The 26012-nt window shown below is 42.1% G+C and overlaps 1 protein-coding gene across 3 annotated transcripts in view; it reads left to right on the forward strand.

The window, feature by feature from the left end:
• The window catches only part of pde11al (phosphodiesterase 11a, like), a 13000-nt gene extending 9108 nt beyond the window's left edge, over window positions 1–3892 (forward strand). For all 3 annotated transcript variants that reach the window (XM_076971061.1, XM_076971062.1, XM_076971063.1), the window contains 6 exons: window positions 403–503; window positions 873–950; window positions 1109–1172; window positions 1300–1374; window positions 1532–1615; window positions 1702–3892. In XM_076971061.1, the coding sequence (XP_076827176.1) occupies window positions 403–503; window positions 873–950; window positions 1109–1172; window positions 1300–1374; window positions 1532–1615; window positions 1702–1923 (624 nt within the window). In that variant the 3' untranslated portion in view covers window positions 1924–3892. The remainder of the gene's footprint in view (window positions 1–402; window positions 504–872; window positions 951–1108; window positions 1173–1299; window positions 1375–1531; window positions 1616–1701) is intronic.
• Window positions 3893–26012: the final 22120 nt, after the last annotated feature.

The raw sequence follows: 26012 nt of genomic DNA on the forward strand, positions 1-26012 counted from the left end.
AGCCCCTTTAGCCAATTAACTCTGCTAAAGAGAAGCCCCCTCTGGTCCTGTGCCATTAAAACAAAGAGGGGGAAAATGTTTCATTAAAGTACACCTTATTTATGGAATGTAGCAGGCTGTCTCTGTTTAAATATCAATGTACAGAGGGGTGGTTGGCTCGCCATATGTAACTGAACTGGCATGGACTATATGCACAGATTACATCACTTTTTCTTTCCCAACCTGGTTTCTTTGGAAGTTTGGAAGGATCGAGTGTTTGGTGTCTGGATGTGGTGTGTGTTTGACTTTTTTATGTAGCCTTACTTTCTTTTTCCATAAAACATCTTGCATAGTTACATCATTTTGGTACTGTGCGAAAAGCCTGCACGCTAATGGAAAACAACTGTACTTTTCTGCCTGCAGGGCCATAACATTTTCGCCAGCCTCTCCTCTAAAGAGTACAGCCGTATGATGCAGCTCCTGAAGCTGGCCATCCTCTCCACAGATCTCACCTTGTATTTTCAGTACGTTCTTCAGAACTTCACAATCGTCCCTGGCAAACCGCCATTGCAGACTTTTACATCGTACAATGCACTGACCTGCTGTCATACACTCACACGTGTAATACATAAAGTGTCCACAGAGGGGCGCCAGTGGAATAGAGGTATCTAAGGGAGTTTAGATGATAGTTTGGCACCCTGTGGCCAGAGCCATTGAGCCGATATCCCCTTTCCTACATATAGTTGAAGTGATTATAAAACAAATTGGAAATGGTAGCAATATCAAATGCATATTTTACGCGATAAAAAGTGACATTTTTCTTACAACTCCAGTTTCATTTATTTATTTTAATAAATCTATTTATAATAAATCTATTTATCTATTTTTTAAAGAAAAAGAACAAAGTTTTTTACATATGTGCTGTCTGGGGAGTTCAGCTGGTCAAATCAAGAGCACCGCGACATCCTCAGGTGACCCACACTCTGTGTAAATGGAATTTAGTGTAACTGAAGCCACATTCCAGTCTTGTTATACTATGTATACTGTGTATGCTGTGTATAATGACAATAAAGGCTTTCTATTCTATTCTATACACTATTGCTGCAACATGACGATGTCTCTGTGACAGGTCCATGCTGATGACTGCCTGTGACTTGGGTGCAGTGACTCGTCCATGGGAGATCTCCAAACAGGTTCGATTGACTTTCTCTTGATTCAGTCCGTGTGGTTGTCGGACAGAGTCATGTGCAGAGTCTGATGAGTAAATGCTGAAGTATAAAGGTAGTATATCACGAGGCATTGCCTGGTTTCTCACGGCAGGTGGCAGAGTTGGTGACTAGTGAGTTCTTTGAACAGGGTGACAGAGAGAGGTCTGAGCTGAAGCTGACACCATCTGTAAGAGCTTTTGTTCCTTGTTTTGATCTCCACCTATTGCCATGACTGCAGTCCTCCCCAATCATGTATTTACAACCCCTGAAATGTGCAGTTTGAAAATCATATTGCAGATCGATTGTAGAAACCTCTTGGCGTCCTATCCACCTTTCCCCCCCAGGCAATATTTGACCGCAACCGTAAAGATGAACTTCCTGCCCTTCAGCTGGAGTGGATTGATGGGATTTGTAAACCACTATATGAGGTACATATAAATAAGTCTAACAGAATTATAGCATTGTTGTTTCTTTTTGTTGGATTGAATAGTTAATAGACTGTGTCTTTGGAAAGACTTTGGTGAAGTTGAATAGGAAGCTCCAGCCAATGGTAGATGGGATAGATGCAAATCGCAAGAAGTGGGAGGAACTCTGTCTGTCCTATCAGCAAGCAAGGCAAGCCTTGGAACCGACCAATCCTGATCCAGAGGCAAGAGAAGAAAAAGAATCCCATCCCAGCAAACAATCCGTCCACAGATCAGAGACATATGAAAGCTTCAGTGACAAGTCAAAGTAAAGAGACCACCCACACACCAGAATTCAATCAAACCACACCTAAGTCAGAATCAGCCGCAAATGAATAAGGGAGATTTAATTGAAAACAGGACTTTTCGCCTGTCGCAATATGCAACCCAATTGGTTTGCTTTGTGATTTCTAGAATGGAAAAAGAAACAAAACACATCTCTGCAGCATAACAACAAAGTTGGAACATTTCATAATTCTTGGTTTATACATCAAGCAACATTTCTTATGGTTCATATGATAATCCTAATGCCACTTATTTACCCTTGCCAAAAAGGCAAAGAAGTTATATTGTTTGAGAAGGCACTGAGGCACTGTAATGATGTGTTAGAACAGGGTTCCCAACCTTTTGCAACTCCCAGCCAGCGTAATCCACCAGCCCACATGAAAATGTAACCAAGTGATGATTAAATCAACAAGCTCCATCTAATGTCTTATTTTTCACAAATAATTTACATAATATCCGTCATATCTGGAATTCCATTTATTGAAATATCCATGTATATTGGAAGGATTTTTACTTTGCAGAACATAAAAAATTTAAACCCTAGCAGTATCACTGTGGCCCACTGGGGGGCCTCAGCACACAGGTTGAAAACCACAGTGTTAGAAGGAGGTTTGTCTGCCTGGTTCAGGGCTGTAGATATTATGCTCTCTAGTTCAGTGTTCTGTTAGTCTGTGTGCTGCTCTGTAGTGAATGTATTGTTTCTAATGCGTCAATGAGAATGCAAAAATGGATTCAATATCGACTGACTCCATGATGACTAATGCTATGATGTTTGGTCATAATGTCTGAAGAGTTCAGGACACAAATCTGCCTGAAGAGATACTGAAACTGTGAACCTAAATTAACTGGACTGTGTGAATTGATATCACTGTGATTTTATGCCACTAGAACGTTCTCCTAAGAAATGTTCTCAAAGAATGTTCTCCTAATGTTTCATCAGTTGTTTAGTGTAATGCCTTTGACCTTGTGGTACTACAAAAGAACTTTCATGACATTTATAATATCTTTATTATTTTTTCTGCACAGCCAATACAATTACAAAATGATTCATTATTCCAACTGTGCCAATCCTACAGCCTGGCATCTGTAATGTATTATGCATTCTTTATGTTTGGTTTTTATTATACTCTGTTAAAATTAAAGATTGTGTTAATATAGATGCTTTGTTATCAGGGACTCAGTTGGAAAACACCAGTCCCCTTTGTTTTCAAGGACTCAATCTCATAATGACACCTTGTTTAGTGTCCCGTGTGTGTGTGTGTGCTGTCTTGGAGCAGTGTATGCTTGGCTGACTGCTGAATGAACCCACAAGGCAGAGCAAAGTGAAATGCAGTATTGATAATCTGAATCTACATAACAGCTTGTTCTTATGTAATTCAACATTACCAGTCTGCAATCCACAGCTGTTAAGCCTAGAAAAAAAATGGCTTCAGGTTTTTTTTTTAATGGAATCGCTGTGACTAGAAGAGGAATCCTTCAGTACTGGATGCAGCTCAACATTGCTTTGAAAATGGCTTCTGGCTTTGACTGGGAAATGTGATGCTTCAGACAGCCTTACAGTTCCTATTCGTGTGACCAAACAGCATGTGTACAGCTGTGGTATGTGCTCTGTCTGCCTTACTTAAAAAATGATTGGTCTGCTAATGTTACTTTTTGCATTTATTATATATGACATTAAGAAAATAATTTATATTCATATTCTGAAGCCTGGATGCAAAAAAAAAGCTTTTTATTTTTATTTTCGTAGCTATTCTGAAACTACTGTATAATGTTGATATGTTGTTCTTTGTGCCTCTCCAAACTGGACCGAGTTTCCTTCTCCTTCTCACTGAATGCCAAATGAACAATGAGCCATGAATTACTGTGTGATTTGTCATGTGTACACAGAGTCTTCTGTATTCAGCCGTCAATCCTCAGGCACTTTTGTAAATAGTGAAAACTGTGATTAAAAACAAACCTCTGTGTGCTGATTTATGACTGGCTGACACACATTCAGGATCTAGACAGTGCAGTTATGACAGTAATGGTAAATTAGGACACAAACTTACTGTGGAACACAATGATATAAACAAAGCAATGCAATGCTTAATAGCAATGCTAAAACAGACTTTGTAACTGGGATTAATATTGGTAATAATAACGTTCCCATGTATCACCATATGCTCCCACAGTGTGTGTGTGTGTGTGTGTGACTGGTCTATTTGTAAAAACGGTTGGAAACAATAGAACAAACCTCAGAAATGCGCAGCACTTAACTTCACAAACAACAGGGTGAAACAAAGGAGTACAAATGGGAGTCCCCATGCGTCCAGAAATGAGAAACAGTTGTGGGTGGTAGTCAGTAGGAGGTCCTGGGGTGGAGCCAGAGCAAAAAGGACCAATCAGGAGCTTAAGAGTCAAAACAGAGAATCCCAGGGCAGTATGTAAATATATCATGACCTTTAGACAAGTTTGGATAAAATAAAATGAGATGTATATATATGTAAGACATAAACTAGGTGTGTTTTATATATATAAAAATTAAATATAAATAAATTAGCATTTGGCCTGGCTAACATGACGGTGGTTGTTAAGAGTAGGGAGTAGGGATTAGGGAGTGTTTCCCTGCTGCCTTAGCAAACAGACTGGATGGCTGCAGGTAAGCAGGGGTGAGATGAGCAGGGGTGAGATGAGCAGGGGTGAGATGAGCAGGGGTGAGGTGAGCAGGGGTGATTTGAGAACCGCTGCTGATGTATTACTCCATGGGGGATGGGTGGGGGGGTGCTTTCTCACCACAGCACACACACAGGGCAGGACATTCACTGATATTTATGTCCTCTCTGTCTCTGGGGTATGTTGGTGTTTTCTTTGCAATTCTTTCATCTTTAAGTTACAAAACCTTTATACGCTTTAACAAAATATCAGCTGATATATTTGAATCTTGTAGCAAAGGAATGACATGAAATGTATTTGATGGGAGTCTCTTTTAATATTGGTGCTGTGGACCATAATGAGAGTAATTTGTATATTCTGTTTTCTCCAGAAATATGTGCTAAATCTAGAGGACATGCATATTCATATTCAACATATACAGATACATATCCAAGAAATTGAATTAATTTGAAAACAACCACTTGCAAATGAGAGTCAGGCAAAAGTAGCCTATTAATATTAATGCATGCATATATTGGCCTTGAACAGCAGCTGCAGGGTGATTTTACTTAACAACCAACAATGGGTTACGTCCATTTGTAGTTAAAATAATTTTCATTTTGTTTTTCACATCACAATGCAAAGAGAGATTTTAAAGAGAACCGAATATCAAATATTCATAACACAGACTCCAGTGTAACGGTCTAATAATGCGAGGAGAGTATAGAAGGGGGGGGGGGGGGGGTGGTCACCCTGATAGAGTTCAGGAAATTCTAGCTTACACTGATTACATTGATTTGTTTCTTCCTACTCTCATTATAGTGCACTACATAGTAACACAGTAAACGTGCCACATGTTAACAAATATAAAAGTTTGCATGGGTTTGTGACCGGGCTTTAACCCTTTGGTTATGTTCACTGTTCTTTTGAAGTAAGACACTGTAAGGTACAAGAGGCCATTTTAAACTCTTTAAACTTAGATTTTAGAACGATGGAATAATTTATATTTAAGAAGCATTTAGCTGTGGGCATCATGGTTGAGCTGAAACATAATCAGATTAGATTTATGGGACACTGGCTTAAGTGCTTTCATGGAAGCTCTGTTTGGGTTTATAGAGGTTGGTGTGCACTTTTTGTTCCCAGAGAGGAGAACAATGAAATGAATCAGTGAGGATTTGTTCATGTTACTTTGATGCGATGTAGAAGTCGGTCCAAGGTCTCTGTGTAGGTCTCTTTGAAATGTCAGCAGTAGTAAATTGCATTTCAGCATGATTTGATGACAGATTCAAAAAGTGATTCAAAAAGATGATGCTCCCAAGATCGTTTATGAGTCACTCGAAGACATGTCTTTGTGAGGAGAGCATTGTCCCTCAGCCTCACATGGACTACACTCTTCTTCTGTTCTTCTTTACATCACCCCACACCAGAATTTCCATGACAACACTATAAATCCACACTTTTCTAAAAGTCCACTGAACCGTTCAGACACTGATGATCCTAAAAGCGCCTGACAGGAGCGACAGTCTGTGGATTCCAGGACACTGTTTTGGTTTGTGAGTGTTTTTACCTGCATATGCCCAGCTGAGTATAGCAGTCTGGTTCACCCCTGCAGCTGAGACATTCCTGCTCCGCAATCCGTCACAGCCATCTGGGACATCTGAAGTCTTTAACTTCACAGAGGGGATGAGCAGAGCATCAAGCATGCGTGTGGCCTTCGGTTTTGCTTCTGTATTGCGTGAACTCTCCACATGTGGCCAAGCGTCATTCATATGTGAGAGACGAGAGCTTGAAAGGGCCGAATACAGCAATCAACTCAAATTGGAAAAGAGGCAAAGGAAAAACAAAAACATGAGGCTTATCCTCCACAGACAGCAGGCAATGGCCTCAGCTGCAGTAAACAAGACCTCAGAGCTTTGACCTATAGCAGCACAGACGAGTCACCCAAGAGATCTCGTGTTCCGTCTATTGTACAGCGCCCTGCACCCAGTTGGTGTGAGGAAACCCCCTAGCAAAGGCACATGTTTCAGGGAAAAGGACTTGAACCTGTGTGGAAAGGTCAATATGTATAGCACATTGAGGTTACATTTAAATGGTTGTTTGTCTCTGTTGAATTTTGTTTACAGAAATTCTCCACATACATTTCCAGTAGTCAGCTTTGACCAAAAGAGTGAGTTAGAATCAACACACCTATGCTCTGAAATAATGACACAAGGGTTGGATAAGACACTGCATTATAGACCGAGGAAGAGGAGGAGTTTTGTACTACATTTTTTTTTTTATAAACAACTTTTTTAATAAACTAAATTTATTTTTAGGCAACAAACCTGTCTCTGTCTAAAGAAGTGCATACATCCAGAGTATGGAATGAATTCTTGAAACAACGATTCTTGGTAATTTTAAAATGCAATGTCCACAGACACTTTGGTTAGGTGATGTCAGAACACACTTCAGCAGACAAACCTGTGTTATATAGACAAACATCACTATGCTTGCCATCACAAGTTGTTCACAATTGTGAGCTGATCAGATTACAGAGTGGAGTGTTTTACACCTGCATTGCATTGCAATCAACCTTCAATGCAACATGTGGGAACGAACCTGATATGTCATGGCAGCCTTCCAGGTCCATCACATCACAGATTCCTGTAAGTTACCTCTCAAATGCTGATGGCGATACACGTGCACACACGCGCGCACACTACGCTCGCGCAAGCCCCTACTCCACTAAATTACACAGAGAGACGTACATGATACATAACCAGTCTCCTCTATCCATTACTCATGCTACTGTTACACTACACCGCTGGGTTTGGATATGAAGACTGATGACTGTGCTGTTCAGCACACAGCCAGACCTTAACACACAAAACTGATGGAAAGATATGTTGCAGCTTTCACCACGTATTAACAAATGAAACATTTGTTATTGGTTGACAATCTAATAATAGACGTCCAACAATTCTTAATGAAAGAACCATAGATTTTATAACAGGAATCACCTCACGTTTTATAAAGTTATTACATATCTAACATAAGGACTAGTACACCGTCGTACTAAAGGGCTCTGTGAGTCCACTCCATGTGGTAATGGCAGAAAACGAGTGTACGAATAACCCTGAACAGGGAATTACAATCAACCCTTTATTGACGACTCAGTATTATTTAGTTATCTTCCACAATAATTGCAACATCTTGCAATCTCTCTTCCTGTCCTCTTGTTGGTGAAGTAAAAGTACTTTTGGAGTCAGCAATGAATAACATCACAGACATTCACTGACACACTGGGGTACATATTTCATGCCGTGAAAAAAAAAATATTCTGCACACTTCCTCGAAAGAAAGAAAATAATTCATGCGCGAGCTTTGTTTTTCTCGAGCCCCGATTGTTCACAGCGAACGCCAAGGAGGAATTCGGCCCGCGCGAGCGCCTTTCATGTTGGGTAAGAAAAGGTTTCCATGTAAATCAAGTGCTGTGAGAAATGAGGGTATTTCTTAACGCTTAGCGTGGCTAAGGTATTCAAACTGTGTAGACAGAACGAGAATGGGTTTCATTTTAAAGTGATGACACGTTTCTTTAGCGCTTACCCGTAACAGACACACACGTATATATTTTTTTTTTCAGAAAAACTGGTTGAAAACGCTTATCTTTGCATTCTAAGTCATTGGTGCCCTCCAGTGGCAATAAATGAGAAGTTATAATCAAGAGACAACGTAGTGTTACAACAGTCTCATAATCATTACAGTGAATACCAAACGCAGTTTACAGGTAATTAATTACGATTTATTAAATAGAACATTATACAGTATCTGGCAAAAGTGAACCAATACTTGAGCATACTATAGGTACCGCCTGAAACGTACCTATCAATTCACACAAAGACAGAATGGAAGACTTTAAGCAGGACGAGCACAAACAGTAGAACACATCAGTATGACATAAGGACCCACGCTGAACATTTCAGAGTGCTGTAACCGCAGTGATGCTCACAACGCGGCAGCCATTAAATAACTTCTACTTTGATTCTCCAGAGAACGAAGAGCTTTCTGCGCTGAGGTAAACTACAGGTTATGTGTCGCTACGTGATTACAGCGACAGAGCCTGCAGGTGTGTCTGAAATGGAAAGGGAAGAGTGCCACGAGGCTGTAGGACTTCTGTTCTCCAGGACTGGTTTCGTGCTGCAGGGCCTCATCACCATGACAGCTGGCCACACCCCTCCTCCCTGGCAGAGTGGGCCTGGATTCCTTCAGTCAAAGGCCTTTGATTGTGAGCTGGGGCTCCCCCAGCTACTCTGAATGGCTGTCAGAGCCATCAGTGTGATGGACGGGTGGGTGTTTCACCCTGGACAGTAACAAGTGAGGCGTTAACTCTACATGCGCAAGACCTCTGTCATTCAAACAGTGACCTCACTCAGGCCGAGGTATTCACTGGATGAAACAAGACGGCCCAACAAAGGTGGACTGAGACGGGCCCATCTAGTGCTGGCCTCTCAAACACGTCAGTGTGACTGAAAGTTCCTTTTTTCCATGTATCATGAGAATAATATCTTAATTTGGGCTTATTAGTCTAGTGTGATTGGTTCCTGAAATGACACGAGCCAACTGTGAGAGGATGGAAAGAAACCATTTCTGAAAGCGTCTTTCAATAAAAAAGAAAAACCCTCTGCAATCAAACCAAACAAACAGCATTAGGCCGTTGTGAGCACTCTAAGCTATTCCAAACAGTGAAGTAACCTAACACTAACCCATGTGAAAGGTTCCCTTCTGATGAAGCACGATTGCATATCCAAAATGCACCGTGATTAAATAAGCTAGCGGAGCGAGGAGTCTCGGAGATATTCGGTGTAAGAGGAGCCGTGAGGAGAGGTGAAGGGGGGGGCCTGCACAGTCCTCCACTCTCCGGGGCTCCCAAGGGAGGGGAGCAGTACGGATAATGGCAGCCTGGTGAGGGGCCAAGTCTCCGCTGCTTTTGGTGGGCGTTTGGTTCCACGACGGGGGGATACACTCTCCTCTGTTCCTGCATATTTTAACAAGGCCAGGAAAAAAACTCCAAAGGAAAAGAGCTGTTGAAAAGAAAAGATCCTCATGGATTCGGCCCTCAGTGATTAGGGCAGGAAAATCATCTTTAAAAAGGAGTTGCATAAGTGTCCCATGCATTGTTATTTTCTTTTAAAAGTACAGTTTACCCAAAAACTCCTGAGTGGTAAGTTTTTTTTTTTATTGTGACCTACACTGGGTCTAAGCTTCAGCCCGGAGGCCCAGAATGAGCCGCTGGGCTTGGGCTTTTTCTGGTGGTTGCTCTGTGCTTGGCGTGCGGCTGCTCTGTGCTTGGTATGGGGCTGCTCTGTGCTTGGTATGGGGCTGCTCTGTGCTTGGTATGGGGCTGCTCTGGTTAACGTGAGGTCCGTTATGGCTCCCAGCTGACACATTAGCTCTGCATTACCAAACCAGTGGAAGAATGACACAGGCAGACCACTACAGAGAGAAAACGAATGCTAGCTTCAACAGACAGTGCTGGATACGACATCAATTGATACCAACTGCTGCATCAGAGAATGTGAGGATGACTACAGATTAGGAAAGATGGTTAAAGCATCACATTTACAGTGAGGTTTCGTATTGTGCATAATTCCTGCGCAAGTCATCTAATGGAAAAAATGTGGCACGTTGTCTCCGACGTTTCTGAAGACAGAGATGCATCTGGCTGCTAAGCTGGCATGTATAAATAAATCTTCATTTAAAACTTGGCTGCTTGTGCCTGCTGGTAACAACATCTGAAAACACTGTGTTTTCACCCAGAAGTGGATTTACTGTAGCATGACATCAGGGTCTAACCAAGCTGTACAACACACTCCAACAGACAAAACAATAAAACTCCTCATGAGGAAAGCATAGACCGCTAACTTACAGCTAAGAGACTCCAAACAGACCTAACCTTACAGGGAGCTCACTCTGCTCACTGTTACAGAAAATGAATATGTCATCACGTATAGGTGGTCTATGGGAATACGGAGGTGACCGCGGGGCAAAGCATGTTCAGCACACTTGGTGTAAATAAGCTGTGACGTTGACAGATTAATATGTTGCGGAGCTGGAAGAAATGAATAAGTACTGCATTCAAGAGGAGATGTTAGGGCTGGAGCCCATAACTCATCTTGGATATCTTAGATGGTTCTGATAGAAGCGACTTTAAAGGATGAGGAGAAGAGCTACAGCCCCGGGAGAGGAGCAGAGAGGGCCCAGCGGCCGAGGTGATCCCTGGGGCTTGGCACAACTCACGCTAGGAACGAGTGCTGGAGACTGAGACATGCTTCTCGCATTACCGCACCCACCAGAGCCGTGATTCAGCCATTTGGGCTTTCTGACTGACTGGGTCTCACTGGGTCTTTGATTATGGCGTTAAACTCCAAACACCAGCAAAGACCACCATGTCCAGGTTAGATATTACATGCATTTCCATGAATATTAATTGCAGAGGAATAAACTGCATTGTGTGGTTCCATCTCTTGTATAGGGGTGAATTATTTTGAGTTCACTCAGTTACCCAATGGCAGATAAAAACAACTCCACCTCTCGCTGTGTACATTGCAACCTTGCACAACACATCGCCGTTTACTGGGGGACGCACGCCAAAGCAGCCACGCCGATCTGTGAGCATGCAAACACGTGTGGGTATGTGTGAGGGAGGGAGAGAACGAGAGAAGACAAGACAAGAGAGTGTATTTTCTCTGTGTATGTGCGTGCGCAAGTGTGTGTGCGTGCACGCATTCGTGTGTATGTGTGTGTACGCATTCGTGTGTGTGTGTGTGTGTGTGTGCACGCATTCATGTGTGTGTGTGTGTGTGTGTTTGTGTGTGTGCACGCATTTGTGTGTGTGTGTGTGTTTGTGTGTGTGTGTGTGCACGCATTCGTGTGTGTGTGTGTGTGTGTGTGTGTGTGTGTGTGTGTTTGTGTGTGTGTGTGTGTGTGTGCACGCATTCGTGTGTGTGTGTGTGTGTGTGTGTGTGTGTGTGTGTGTGTGTGTGTGTGTCTGTGTGCGTTTATGCATTACTCTGGGCTCTGTATGTTCAAGGATATTCATGCATGTAGACAAACAGGCATGTTTCCGTATGCCAATTCGTTTACTGCTTGCAGGGAGCCTGTTTCCTGAGCACTAGCCCAAACAAGTCTCCTTCCACAGGGAATTAAAACAGGATCAATTGCACTTGCTATATCTCAAGTTTTCCTCTACAGCTAAACCCCCACCTAAACCCTCTACTTCAGACACATGGGGCTGAATTCTCAGCTGCAGGCAATTACCGCAAGGACTCACTGACTAACAGTTTCCAGATTGCCACATGATAGCTCCCAAATTAAGAGAGACAGTTTGGAGTATGGACAATGTAAATCCATTTCTGGGTTTGTCAGTTCCAGGTAGTTGGTCAGAGAAAGAGCGCTAAAGGCTATGGCTTTGAGGACTCAGTTTGACTAAAATCCTCACAAAAGACAAATTTTCATCCTGAGCACATTTTCTGTACTTTTGAAAGGTCATTGCCTTCTGCTTCTTGCACTTACATATGGACGCTTGAAGTGTGTGTGTCTTCCGTGAGAAAGCCATCTCTAGTTTGTGGCACACGTGGAAGCAACATGGATTCCTCTGTGGTTTGGGCTGAGAAATGCATTTAACTCTGAACAAGTTTCAGTGTTTTAACGTTTCAAAACACTGCTAAAACAAACATTCAGTCAGTTAATCAGCTTTTTGTTGTGCTTAAAAAGTGCCAAGTGTCAATGATCTTATAAACTTGCTATGTGATTACTAAACTCATATCCTTGCTTTTTGTCATCTGAGTTGCTTTATATTTGAACTTTTAAGTTTCATTTTAATGATTTAAATGTTAAACCTTAGTTTTGTACTTTGAAATAGTTTGGTGGGCTTTAGATCTTGCAGATTCTTTAAGTCATAGTGTTGATGAGTATTATTGTATTATCAGATTTCTTAATTGCTTTAAAGAATTTTAACACTAAAAATAACACAAACAAAAATCACTATATTTGTTTCTTCTCTTGTATGTCTGCGCTGGGAGTGGAGTCGTGCCATGACCAGCAGAAGCGACAGTGGTGAGGGGCGTCTGCTCTGAGCAGCGTCAGGCGGTGACTGGCAGGCAGCTGAGCTCCGTCTCCCTCAATTAGTGAGCTGTCAGGCGTGAGGGGATGACTCCATCACCGCTCTTGACCACAAAGGCCTGTTCCCATAGTTCAACACCAGGAAAAGGCCGTGCTTGTATTGTTCTGCTCAGCAGTGAGTCCTATAACTCACAACTACTACAACAACAACAAAAAGTTGCTATTCATGAAGTCTGTTTTATCTAGGGAAAAAAATGGTTTATTGAGAACGGCGAGAAAATTATACGTGGGTGAGTTATGGAAGAGCTGTTGCTTGACTATATGAGCTGTGCTGCTGATTTTATATATATATCATATGAAACGGATGTAGGTTATTGATACATACTGAATACAGTTCTGCAGACAGATCTCTTGCTCTGGAACTCTTAATACATGCTGAACCGTAGGGGGTGACCATCTGCAATACAGACACAAAGTAAATCCAACCCTGATCATCATTATTTTAAACCAGTGCGACAGGTCACAGCACTGTTAAGTTTCGGACATATAAAAGTTAAATTTTGGGTTTTGTATGACAGCAGCACGAAGAAAAACCCTCACTGAGCAACACACGATGGTAGCAAATGTATGAAACTGATTTCCATTCAGTTTGGCCTGTCTTCCTCACATGTGCATCACTTACAACTCCTAAATCAACACCAGTCCTTTGTACGGTTTAACAGAACTTTCCGCTCTGTCAAAAAGCACCATGTGTCTCTGAAACCAACACGTTTCTCCTAATAAACAGTAAAAATGTGCGAGGCGTAGCACATTTCTAAGCCGCCGGCAGCACGATGCCGCTCTGTCTGTGAAGCGCAGCCCGAGGAGGCAGCCCGGCTGTGGCCGTGCATGCGAACGGGCTCATTTTCACCCGGCGTATCTGATCTCGTCGCCTCCAGAAAGCAGCGCGGCTCAGAACAGCTTGTGAGGCCTTGGGGATGCGGGTGGGGCGGCTGGGCGTAGGAGGCCGAGGTGACACGGGGAACAGAATTTGGCTGCAGCTGCTTCTAACGCACTGACTGGGGGGGTCGGAGCTGCACAGCTGTGAGAGAGAAAGGCAACGCGGCGGCTCGGAGGGTCGACAGACTGCGTATGCGGGACGGGAGCGGAGCGAGAGCCGTGGGGGAGAGACAGACAGCAGCTGCAGGGTGACCACGGGGCCAGCAGGGCCGCGCTCCTCTCGCCCGCACAAAGACGTCATGCCACATCGCTGTCAGGCCTGTCACCGCCACGACTTGCTCGTTAACAAAGGGACGTCCAATCAGAGCTGCAACGCGGCCAATATTGACAAGAGCGCTGCGGCTGAGTCATATGGTGGCCAGCACACTTGGCCTGGGTTTAATTGGCTATTCTCAGCGCACGAAAATTAGGACTGTGACTTCTGATTAAAGGGTAGGACAATAATTGGTTTACTGACCCGTTTAATGATGGAAAGAGTGTGTGAGCGAACAAAAGCACAGTGTGGGACTGCACAGTTCCAAAGACAACAGCAAAAAGTTGGGATCTAATCCTGAAAATGAATACTTTTGTGTGAGAGAAATTCATCCAATCAGATTCATCTAATTCAGTTTGTATGTTTGCCTCTCTGTGTGTAAAAAGGTCTCAGTCTGAGGGCGGTAAGAGTTCAGTCACTTCCAAAAAGAAGAAGGTGATGTTTTTCCTGCAGTGGGTCGGGACATGTAGTCACTGTGGAGTCTGAGAAACATACGGTGTGTTTATTTGTGGTGGGAAAAACCTGACATGTTGTGGACATTTGACATGTTAAAACAACTCACTCGACTCTGACTACGGCCAGTCCTACTTACTTTGACATAAATTCTGGCTGACAATTCCAGCAAAGAAACATATGAATCACTTTATAGTAAACATTGCCTTTGGCACAGTGTTAAAAAAATCACCCCTGTACAAGATACAGATATGTATGTACTCCATTTTAAACATTCTCACCTTCCAGTTCACACATACCACAAAAACAAAGATGAAAGATGAAGTTTCAGAGACCTTACAGTGACATTCTTTGAGGAAATAGACTCATGGGGAAAGATGTACAGCACTACAAATATGAGAGACAATCAAACAAATAGTTCTGTGCTATTGCATATTTTCCCTTTCGCTCAGAAGCTTAAGCAGGTGTCTTTGGACTGGCCGGTCTTTCGGCCTTTAAACAGAAAACCGGCTTGTCTCCAAAAAGCCATATTAAAGTCCCATGAAACAGTTCCAAGCCACTTCAACAATTTTTGCCCTTCCCTGCTCTTTTCGTGCTGCGCCGAGGAGCGTTTCGTGGAGCCCCGCGTACAGCCAGTGAGCGGGGAGGCCACAGATCTTCCCCCGTTCCCAGGGTTTATTATTACAAATAAGCACTTCCATCTGCAGACTGACCTTCAGCGAGGCACAGCGCCAGGGCACATGTGTGCCAGTCTCCGGCCCAGCTCCAGCCTGGAGACAGGGTCTGTCAGCAAGCCCCTCTCCTCAGCTCCTCGCCATCAGAACGGCTGGAGCCGGTGAGTACACACCCAGCCAAGCCCTGCGTGGAAGTGGACAGAGGCTGTGTATGCTATACCCGTGCAGTGTGTTTGTTGACTAAACATAAGCGCCGAAGCCTAACGCAGAGGTTGCCGATATAATTATGCATATCCTCTGGTAATTTTGTTTAGCTTTGTCTCTCAGGGTCTCTCGGTGGCTCTCCCACTCTCCGTCAGCACCCTTGCACTTTCAGTGAGCACACTCATCCTACCCTGACCCCAACCTTCTGCCCTTTGACCCTGAAGTGGGGGTTGGGGACCTGTCAGGGCGCCCTCCTTCCTCCGACTGTGATTGGCACACTTTAAAGCCTGCTCTTCAGCCAGAGTGGAGGAGACTGGGCTACAAAAGGGAGGTGCCCCAGAACAAACAGGCTGATGGGATCATGTGCCGCCCCTCCAGCTCATAACTGAAAACACAAGGGAGGTGAACTGGGAAGACAGACGTTTTGGCGAGCGCATTTTTCCATGAGGCTCTCAATGTAGTGTACTCTGGGGTGTTTAACCAACAAAATGATCACAGATTGTTTCATAGGACACATTAAGTACAATTTGCTGAATGTTATTAGCACTGGGTCAGTTTCCATATTCACAAGCAGTGGCTCCTTTTCAGTCAACTCTCATTTTACACCATTTGTCAAAAGCTCTTATATTGATCAACTGCAGTATTATTATTCTATATTATGACTGGGAAATGAACCCAATGACATGGTGTGTCAGGCCATGTGGCCTGACCATGCAGAATTTTCATTTACTCAATTACTGGTGAAAATAACTTAACTACATCACTTTCTACCATAATCACATCTTCACCGATTTCACATATACTGACATCGTAATCACGTTTTGTTTCTTTTGGTGGTATTTCTGATATTCTACATCCCCACAACGGAGTTCCTTTGGGCTGTGTCAGCACCGTGTTTACTGTTAGTTCTACTTTGTGTGAATTGGAGGATTGGCAGCAGGGTTACTGGAGCGTTCTGCAGTGGCGGAGAGAGGGTGGCCCGTGGGTGACCCCGGGCTCCTGAGGAGGGTCACACTCGCCAGCAAGCCTCCCAGCTGCCTCTCCACACCTCCACCCACACATCCCTCTTTCCCCTGTGATTTTTCTCTCCTCTCTCTCACACTCTTCATCGCTTTCTCTCTCTCTCTCTCTCTTCTTTCTCCTTCTCCTTCTTTCCCTCTCTTCATCGCCATGCCTCTGTTTTTCCCTCTCGCTATTCCAGAGCGGCTGACAGCTCCAAACAAAACAAGCCCAGCGAGCTGACTGACACATCGCGCTTGTGAAAGGGGAGCATTTAACACGCCTGACTCACCACTCTGCCCACTACAACACATGCACACACACACACACACACACACACACACACACACACACACACACACACACACACACACACACACACACACACCCTCCACCACCCACCCATGGAAACAAAACACCGAAGAGGAGAATGGAATTGGGCAGCTCTGGGGTCAGGGGGAACGTGCACCTTGAGGAGAAAAAGAGGGAGAAAAGAGCTGAGAAAAAAGGAGGAAAAAGATTCTTTTCAGGTTCAAAGGCGGCCCATTCTCCCGCCCGCAGCCTGTCAGTCATGGTGGAGCGGGCTGGCCCAGAGGATAGTGGTCCATTCTCACTGGTGTCATTCAAGCGTCCGTCAGCCTGATGTGAGCTCCAATGGGCCTCGTGTTGGGCCACGGAAGCTTCCTGTCAGACACTACCATGGGAACAACACCTGTTGGAGTGACAGAGGAGTCACTGTTTCCCAGTGTGCTCTTTTCCATAGTGTGTAGTTCATCCACTCCACCCCAAACACACACATGCATAAGAAAAAAACATCTAGCTGCCACAGGAGAAAAATATCAGGATTAGCAATAACAACTATTACAACTATTTGTTGTTTGTCTTTTATCTTGGTTTTTAGTGTAAACTAAAGTGAAATTAGTTTTTTACATGATAGTTTAAAATTTGCTTTCGTCACTAAAAGCATCAGCATCAGTCTCAACATCACAGTGCAAATTACAACCTCAACCAATAGAGTAGCAGCAGTAGAGATTCTGACCTTCATGGTCACTCACGTCAGTACAAACGTGCTCACCCTGTTCCACTCCATGAGTGAAAAAGCAGAATGGAATGAATTTAAACTTTCGCTTTTAGTGCAAAAGTCCAGCCGTTTTTTATTGATCATGCCCAATAGCAGTTTGAATTAACGTTTCAGAACTCAAGGATGACAATGTCCAGCAAATCCCATCCTGCTTTAGGATGTGCTGTAAAACCCCAGCAGTAAAATCTGCCCTTTACTCTCGATTCATTCATATTTCACAGTCCTATTCACATGACCTTCACTTTTAAAAGCTAAATGTTATACTTCCTGTATTGGTGACCCCGTGCAATCTGAACCTCGTGACTTGTCACGCAGCAGAACGCCACAGGTGATCTGAAGATTAATGTGCTGCACGACCACAGCTCCGGCCACCCCTCCCCCACTCAGGTGCTTTCAGGGAGCCCATTAGGCTGCCTTTGCCTCAGGGGCAGAGCTTTGAATAATATGGGCTACGAGGGAGCAGGTCGTGGTGCAGGCACCTCAGCTCTGGTTTCCTCTCACAGAATGTTCCGGAGTCGCAGGTCAATGCCCAGCCCTGCTCGACAGCGGCAGGCAGTACTCACACGGCGGCAGGAATTACGGCTTCAAAAACCAGAGTAGGCTTACAGCGAGCCGTCGTGAGCCTTTGAAGACGTTATGGCAAAGGCTGGGGGAGGGAGAGATAATTGTCGCGGGGTTGGTGTGTAATGACTCCCCTTCTCGTTTTCGTTCTGTTTGGTGCTTCGGTTTTCCACGTTTGCTGCTGGTCAGCCCGCCTGCGTTCATCTCTCTTTCTCCGTCGACTCCGTGTCCACCGTGCAGAGGCATTTAAACTCCGAAGCGCGTACACACACACACACAGAGCGCTCTGTCTTAATTAGAGTGAGTGAGAGGTTTGTGTGTGGCCTGGAGCAGTGAAATAAGTGGGGTTCTGTGCTGAATGTGATCCCTGTCAGACACAGGATGTCTGCACACTCTCTCACTGCCAACCCCACTCACACACACACACACACACACACACACACTCACTCACACACACACACATTCCCAAACACACACTGGCACAATTCAACCTACCTACTTCTTCTACCTAATTCTAAACTAATACTGCATACCTGTACAAACCACACTGAAGACTGAATAAGCACTAGTATTAGTATGACTCCTCTGCTCCACTCTACAAGTGACAGAAGGATATAGGGACATCGGGGAAACGCACACATACCACATACAGAGAGAAGGAGAGGGAGAGAGACAAAAAAGATAGGTGACGATTCCCACTCAGTCTGCTGTGCAGTGAATTGTCTTTCATTCATGTATGTCAAGACACCCACAGTCTGTTAGAGTGTCCAAAAAAGCCTTAATCAGCAGGATCTCACACCAACAGATCTCTCTTTGTTGTCACACAAATCTACACATATTCATGTAGTTGGATTGTAAGAGAGGGCCTTTCGTCAAAGCCATTGAAAAAGCCTCTCTCTCTCTCTCTCTCTCTCTCTCTCTCACACACACACACACACACACGCACTTGAAGTTCTCACACATCTGACCAGGTCTGTTTAAAAACAGCACAGCATCCATCAAAGAACCCTTCACACTAGAGTGCACAACATGTCAACAGTGATGTGAAAATGTTTTGGTCTTTCAAATAAATGCAGGTCTTTAGTGTTGACTGATATATATTTTTTTAATAACAGCTGTGGCCAGAATGCACCAGTGTGTTAACACAATAACTTGATCATATAGATCTTTATGGATATATGCATGACCAAACACTACAACAACAAAAACTAGAAATAAAATAGAAATGGAAGTTAAAGCTGCCATTGGTACAAATGGTAACCTGAGACTGAAAATCATTCTGAAATAAGTTTTCTCTCCCCTTTTCACTCCTTTGTCTGTTGAAACATTTGTTCTATCACCAAAGTGTGGTTCATGAAGAACAATCTTTAACCTTTTCTTCCTTTCACCTCAAGGTAATGCTTTGGATTTACCCCAAATTATTGATGTCTCGAGGAAATTGTTTTAACAATGTCACAGCTAACACTCTTCTTCACATCTCTTCACATAAACCTTTTGCCATAAAACCTTTCATTTATACCACATGTACATGGATCAGGTCAGTTTAGAGAACACATTAAGTTTGAGGCCAAAAAGTTTTAGTTAACGTAAAGACTAGATTTAATACTGTCCAGAGGTTTCCAGTAACACACTGAGCCGAGAGAAATGTATCTTGCAGGGCGTTTTGTCACAGAAGACGTTTCTTTGGAAGCTAACTTCGGTGGTCTCTCATCATCCACTCCCTCCCTCTCCCTCCAGATTGTCAGTTCCAATCTCAACCAATTCCCCGAACCCTAAACCCAAATCATCACCCTGAACCGCAGATTGCCTGAATATAGGCCTGCGAATCCGATACTCCGCTGGGGTTTGAGGTTTGACGGAAGGTGCTGAGAGTCGGGCGATGAGGGGGCCCAGCCACCCGCCATATTGCCGCCCAGAATGCAGTGTCATGTTCGCAGAACAATGGGCCGTGTCCTTGCAGCAGGGTAAACAGCAGAGGCTGTCAGCCGGTGTCAGGTTTGGCCTTTTCAAAGTGAGCGGGGCGGAATGACAGATGACTGCTCTAAGTGCGGCTGACACGCCACTGATAATGGCCGTTTGAGTGCTGATACCGAGAGGCAAAGTGAGACGTGTGAGGGAGATCCTCGCCCCCCAAAACACACAGAGCTCACGGCTACTCCAAACACGGCACTGGGAGGACTGGGAGGGGCTTCCGTCGAGAGCGGCCCGCTTACTGGATCCTGGGGTCCGGGTGGGATTTTACAGGCTGCTGCTGAATGTGCAAGCTTGCAGTAACAGCCAGAGCACCTGAGTACAACACTGTATGATTAAACAGTGTGAAAATCTTATAATATTATTGTCACACTTTCGGGGTTAAGGACTGTGATCAGTCCTGATGAGACTTTATATTATGTTTTCATTTCATGATGTTTTATTATTATTATTAGTATTATTTTTGCGTTTGTAAGTATTTAATTATTAATGTGATTGTAATATTGAATTTGATGCATTCTGAATATCTAATAAGGTCCTAGAGGATTTATTAATCTAAATCATTTTATTATTTACGTTTTCATATATTACTTAATATATATTAATGCATTTTTTGAGTGAAATGCTCTGAAGAAGGTTTAATAGCAAAAGTTGGTCATTAAAGTCTGTTTTGTAAAAGTGCAAAGAAATTTAAATTTTAATAAAGACTAACTTTATGGCTAAAACATTTTCCTTTAAAGTAATTAAAAAGTTATCTTAGTAGTCCTTGCACGCACATCATTCCACAGCAGACAAACACTCTCTTGATGTACTTATTCAGTGGTCTGTTACATGACTTGACAGTAATGAAATTACTGAATTCCAAAGTGAGTTAGTACATAATTAAGTGGAAATCTACTGAGCATGACTTACATATGTGCTGGAGGAGCAGAGAAGCGTTGTGTGCTAGATCTCAACCAGCCTTAAGGTCCCTCACTGTAAATCAGTTGACCCTTTCAGAAACCTCTCCATGAATTAGGCAGTGGAGCTCTCATTAAATCACCTCCAGCTAATCGGGCCGGGGTGCGCGGGGTTGACGTGCCGAAAAAACAACATGTCTGACACGATCGGCACGAGCAGGCCTGTAACTCGAGCCTCACGGCCCTGGCGTGCCAGCGTCCCAGAACCCAGCACAGGGAGGGGGGGGGGGAAACTCCCCAGTCAGAACAGCCCCCCCCCCCCCTCCTTCCCCATCCCCCCCCAGCCCACGGATCAGCTCTCTGAATCCCCATAGCGCACCCAGCGGGGTCCCTCCATCTGGACGTATTTGCAGCCTGACAGGGACCATAGAGGCAGTAAAGGGAACATTCACCCAAGGCACACTCCAGAACCGCCACTCGCTAGACACAGAACAGACTGGGGAGGGGAACGCCTCACAAAAAACAACAAAAAAAAGAGCCGGGACTGGACACCGAAGCACAGGAGCACTTACACACCGCTGCCCATCTGTCGGCCATTATGCACATGGCTGTTCGACTGACAAACTCTTCTATAGTATGAAGGGGAAGTGGTGATCCTTTTTGCAAAAAGCCTCTAATATCAGATTTGTATCTGTACAGTAACCGTATGGAAATCATGGTTCCGACACACACGGTGCCGACTAAGGTCTAGAGAAAACAACAGAGTTATTCAGATACACAATGATCAGACAATTTCCACATAGGGTGTCTGTGATATGGAAATATCTTCAAATAAAACTATAATAACCACTACTGTAGCCAAAGACCAGATAACCATCTTCAAAATAGACCAGTAAGAGCCCAAATGAGACAAGGGTACATGGACTGTTGACTAAGACATACAGTTGTGTCTGAGACTTACTTTATTCTCAAGTCTCAAAACTCAGGAGCCATGTCTCACTGGGTGCTCCGGCCCTCACACAAAAGCGTGATGTATCTCAGCTCTTTCTCCACTGACCCATGTTTCTCTGACCTCCACACTACAGTCTAGTCAGGATTTCCTCTTCTTTCATCCTAAACACGCATACACGCCTGGTTTCTCTCCATTTCATCGTTTCTAATTTTGTGTGCTGTTTTTGTTATTATCTTTTTTTTGTGGTTAGCTCTAATTTATTGTTTTGTTTTGTAAAGCTATGAAAGACAAGGCAAGACTAGTTTAATTTATACAGCACTTCTATACAATAGCAGTTCATAGTGCCTCATAAAAGAACTTAAAAAACAAATGTATTATATCCAGAAATATATTAAAGTTTATAGAGAAATAAGAATACATACATAAATCAAATATTGATATAAATGAAAAAAAGAAACAAATTAAAAACAAATTACAAAAGGAAAGATATAAATAAAAAAGGCTAAAAATGACAAAAAGGTTCTGATAAAAAATAGTGTCAAGATAAAATTTGAAAATACATACAGAATATATAAATAATTCAAAAAAATAAAAGTGCTTTTTAGTGCTGAAAATTAAAGCACAGTGTTATACAAAGCCAAAGAAAACAAGTAAAATTGAACTGAAAAATGACTACATCTGAGGCATGTGTAATATCACCAGGAAGGTTATTTCAGCTTTTGGCACCATAATGACTTAAGGTTTCCTCTCCTTGTTTGGTTCTAGTTCTAGACATCTCTAACTGACTGGTTGTTAGTGTTGTGAGAGACCTATTGGGTTTGTAGTCAGGTAGATTGGATATGTATTTTGGTCCTAGGCCATTTATCTACAACTGGAAGAACTTTAAAGTCAATTTTGTAATTAAGTGCTAGTCAGTGTAAGGATTAGAGAGTTGAAGCAGTGTGGCCCCTTCCATTGGTTCTGGTAAGCATTCAAGAAGCCGTATTTTGAATAAGTTGTAATTCTTTAATTTAACAGTAGTCCAACCTGCAGATAAAAACGTAGTCTACATTTGAACATTTGAACTTTGATATATTTGTTAAAGACTGTCTTTGTTTTTTTACTTGATGTTACTGCTAAAGGTAACCTAGGAATCTATTCAAATCTACTATTATGCCAAGATTACTGACTTGATCTGTAATCATCACGGCTCTGGTGCAAATGAGCAGTGACCTCACATATTTACTCTTCACTACCAAGTCCAATCACCACTGTCTTTGTTTAGTTGTTCAGTTGATTATCTGGTCCAGGCACTGTCACAAATCTTGATAGTGCTGTAGTCATTTAGGGAGAGAGCTGCATGAATATGAAAAGATAATTTGTTGTTTTTGACTGAAGATCACACAGGTTTCCTACTCTTGCAAAGAGGATGTTATAATCAACAGTATCAATCATTGTTTTAAGTGAGATTCATTAATTAAGGTTAATTATGTTCATTTTTAAGTTTAAGTTCATTTTTTTAAAGTTTTATGCAATAAGTTATTATGCAACACGTATATACTTATATATTACTTATTCATTAAAAGGAATGTTATTACACTTAAAAAATGTACAAGTGTACTTCTAAAATGAATAGCCGCGTTTGATTGTTGCCTGTGGACTAAGTAACACCTCTCTTTATTTCTCATTAACAGTCTGCAAACAGAGGGGGAGGGGATATATATATATATATAGCTTTTTTTTAAGTGAGTGTGTATGATTGGCATGACTGCATGTATGTGATCTTTCAAACTGAATTGAGATATAGTACTTTTTGCTATAGAGTTCAGGTTTTTCTTGTGGATGATGTCATAGAACTAGGATTGTACTTCTGATTTGTACATTTTGAGTTTTTATTTATAGTGTAGTTTGTTGTCACTGAAGTTTAGTGCATCTCCATTCATGCCCAACATAGCTGCATTCATTTTTCTGGGTGTGTACTGCCATTCAGAATTGCCATCGTGTTTTATGCTTTCCAGAAATTAATTAATAATGTTCCTAAGTTTACTGTTAAGCATCTCATTTAAATATAATTAAATAAAATATATGGGTTATATTTAGTACAGTATATAATAAACTTAAATATACAATTAAGATTAAATGTAATTAAAATGTTGAGGACTTGAATGTAACAGTGAGTTCCTCTGCTATTCTTTATTACTCAGCCGTGCGAGAGCAGTGAACTGTCATAACACGCTTCTTAACACAGCCGTCGAATCTTCAAAGACTCGCCAAAGGCACGCGCCCTCCCCTCCCTCACCTGCTCACCCAGAACTGTAGTAATTGGGGAACTAATCAATATTTTGTTTCAAAGTCTTAAAAATAAAGAAAACAATGAACAATGACCGTGTCGCTGTCTTTCGTTCTTTCTCTCTTTCTTTCTCTCTCTTAGCTTGTGAAATACACTAAATGTTTATTACATCTACATATTTTAACTACATTACGGTACCGTTCCTCCCAAACATATATATGTTTACACAAAACTACATACAGTTAATACTGCGTATCTGAGCTTTGCAATGAAGATAATACATTTCAATAATGAATAAAACTTAACATATATAATGAAAAAACGTTTTTCATTTTATTATTACTTATTATTTTACCATTTGTGAACTTTAAATAAACTTTTGGGGCTACTTCTTTGCAAATGTGAAGTCGATTTTTTTTACAGAAAATGAGAAATGACGAACAGCAACCTCTTGTGGACAAGCGCAGATATAATATAGATCACTACAACGATTTAATGGTATGAATGGTATTTATGCTATATACCTATATATGGTTGAATAGAATATTGAATATAAATATGTCTCCATTGTCTTAGTTTAATATCCACAATAACCAAGCAAAAGTGATATGCGAGATTTATTAAAACAAGGGAAACTGATCAAACAAACCCTAAAGAAGGTAAAAGGCACCTTTAAGAAATAACTTTTTTTTAAGGTTTACTCCAATTGGTAAATCACGAGACCAATCAGAATCGGCATTTCCTCTGATTGGATGCTGATAGACTGTCAGTCATACTGTGAGGTCAGAATTAGGGAGGAGCTTTCTGCTCCAAAACTTTTGGCCAGTTAGACGAGTGTTATGCAGAAGAGCGCTATTACGACCCAGCAAAATTATCTACAGTAATACATAGTTCCAGAAACACGAGAATATTGCACATTAAAAGCATAAATATAGCACATTATCAAACACTGTTAACATGCATTTGAAGCATATATAATGAATCAATATTTTCGTTGAATAAAGTATCTAGAAAAAAATGGTTCTTTAAGGATGAATTAAAAAGCTAAATGTTTTGGTGGTATTAGAATATTCACTAAGTTTATCTATTGGCTTTTAATACTCAATAATGTTTATGAAATGCAAGGAAACAAATATACCAGATAATAGATGGTTAAATAAAAAAAACAAACGCAAATAAGGGAATATGAATAAATGTAAAAAAAAAAAAGATAGAAAATAGAAAGACAACAAAGACTAAATTAAAAATGATGGAAGATTAATTAGATTAATGAGATTTGTATCATTTAAGTATCATTCTGATTATTAAGTACTAATTCTGATTTATTTCAGAATATGCATGTTTTGGGTGACATCTCGGTTTCTGAGACATCTCCCTCTGTTTTGACCAGATTGTTTTACCTTTTTCCACCCCATAATACGACCAAGATACAGAAGTACCAAATAAGAAAAATATATATATAATGGGATTTCCAGTATAATATTGCATTGTCGAATGCACAGGATAACACGCCTATTGATGGTAATCTATGAAGCTATCTATTATTTGTTTGTAAAAATGAAAACTTCATAGAGCTAGTAGTTTTAACTTCACTCCAAACAAGTGAGTCCCTCTAGTGGTCACCTAATAATACTGCATGTTCCACCGGGCAGTAAGCATGTCAGCCTCCACGCGCTAAAACATTCAACGGGCAGACGTCAAAACTCAACAGGCAAAGAAGATATTACCTACATGGCGGGCGCAGGGTTTTAGGTTGGCTAATGAGCCAATGATCTCATCATTGTAAAAACATAAATCAATGGAAGGTCTTTCATGTTGTTAAGAATAGCATCCTGTAAAATTCGGAATATGTTCAGAAATTCCCCGAGGGATTTCATTACTCGATATTTTGGTCATGGTGACGGTAAACGCTGCTTTTGTGGCCAACCTGGTTTATGGTTTCATATTTTATTCAGCTGGTCTGAGAGATGTCCGAGACGCCAACCCTCATTAGTTTACATCATTTTCATGCCGAAATGATTCATTTACCG

The sequence above is a fragment of the Brachyhypopomus gauderio genome, chromosome 13 (assembly GCF_052324685.1).
Source record: "Brachyhypopomus gauderio isolate BG-103 chromosome 13, BGAUD_0.2, whole genome shotgun sequence".
NCBI classification, from domain to species: domain Eukaryota; kingdom Metazoa; phylum Chordata; class Actinopteri; order Gymnotiformes; family Hypopomidae; genus Brachyhypopomus; species Brachyhypopomus gauderio.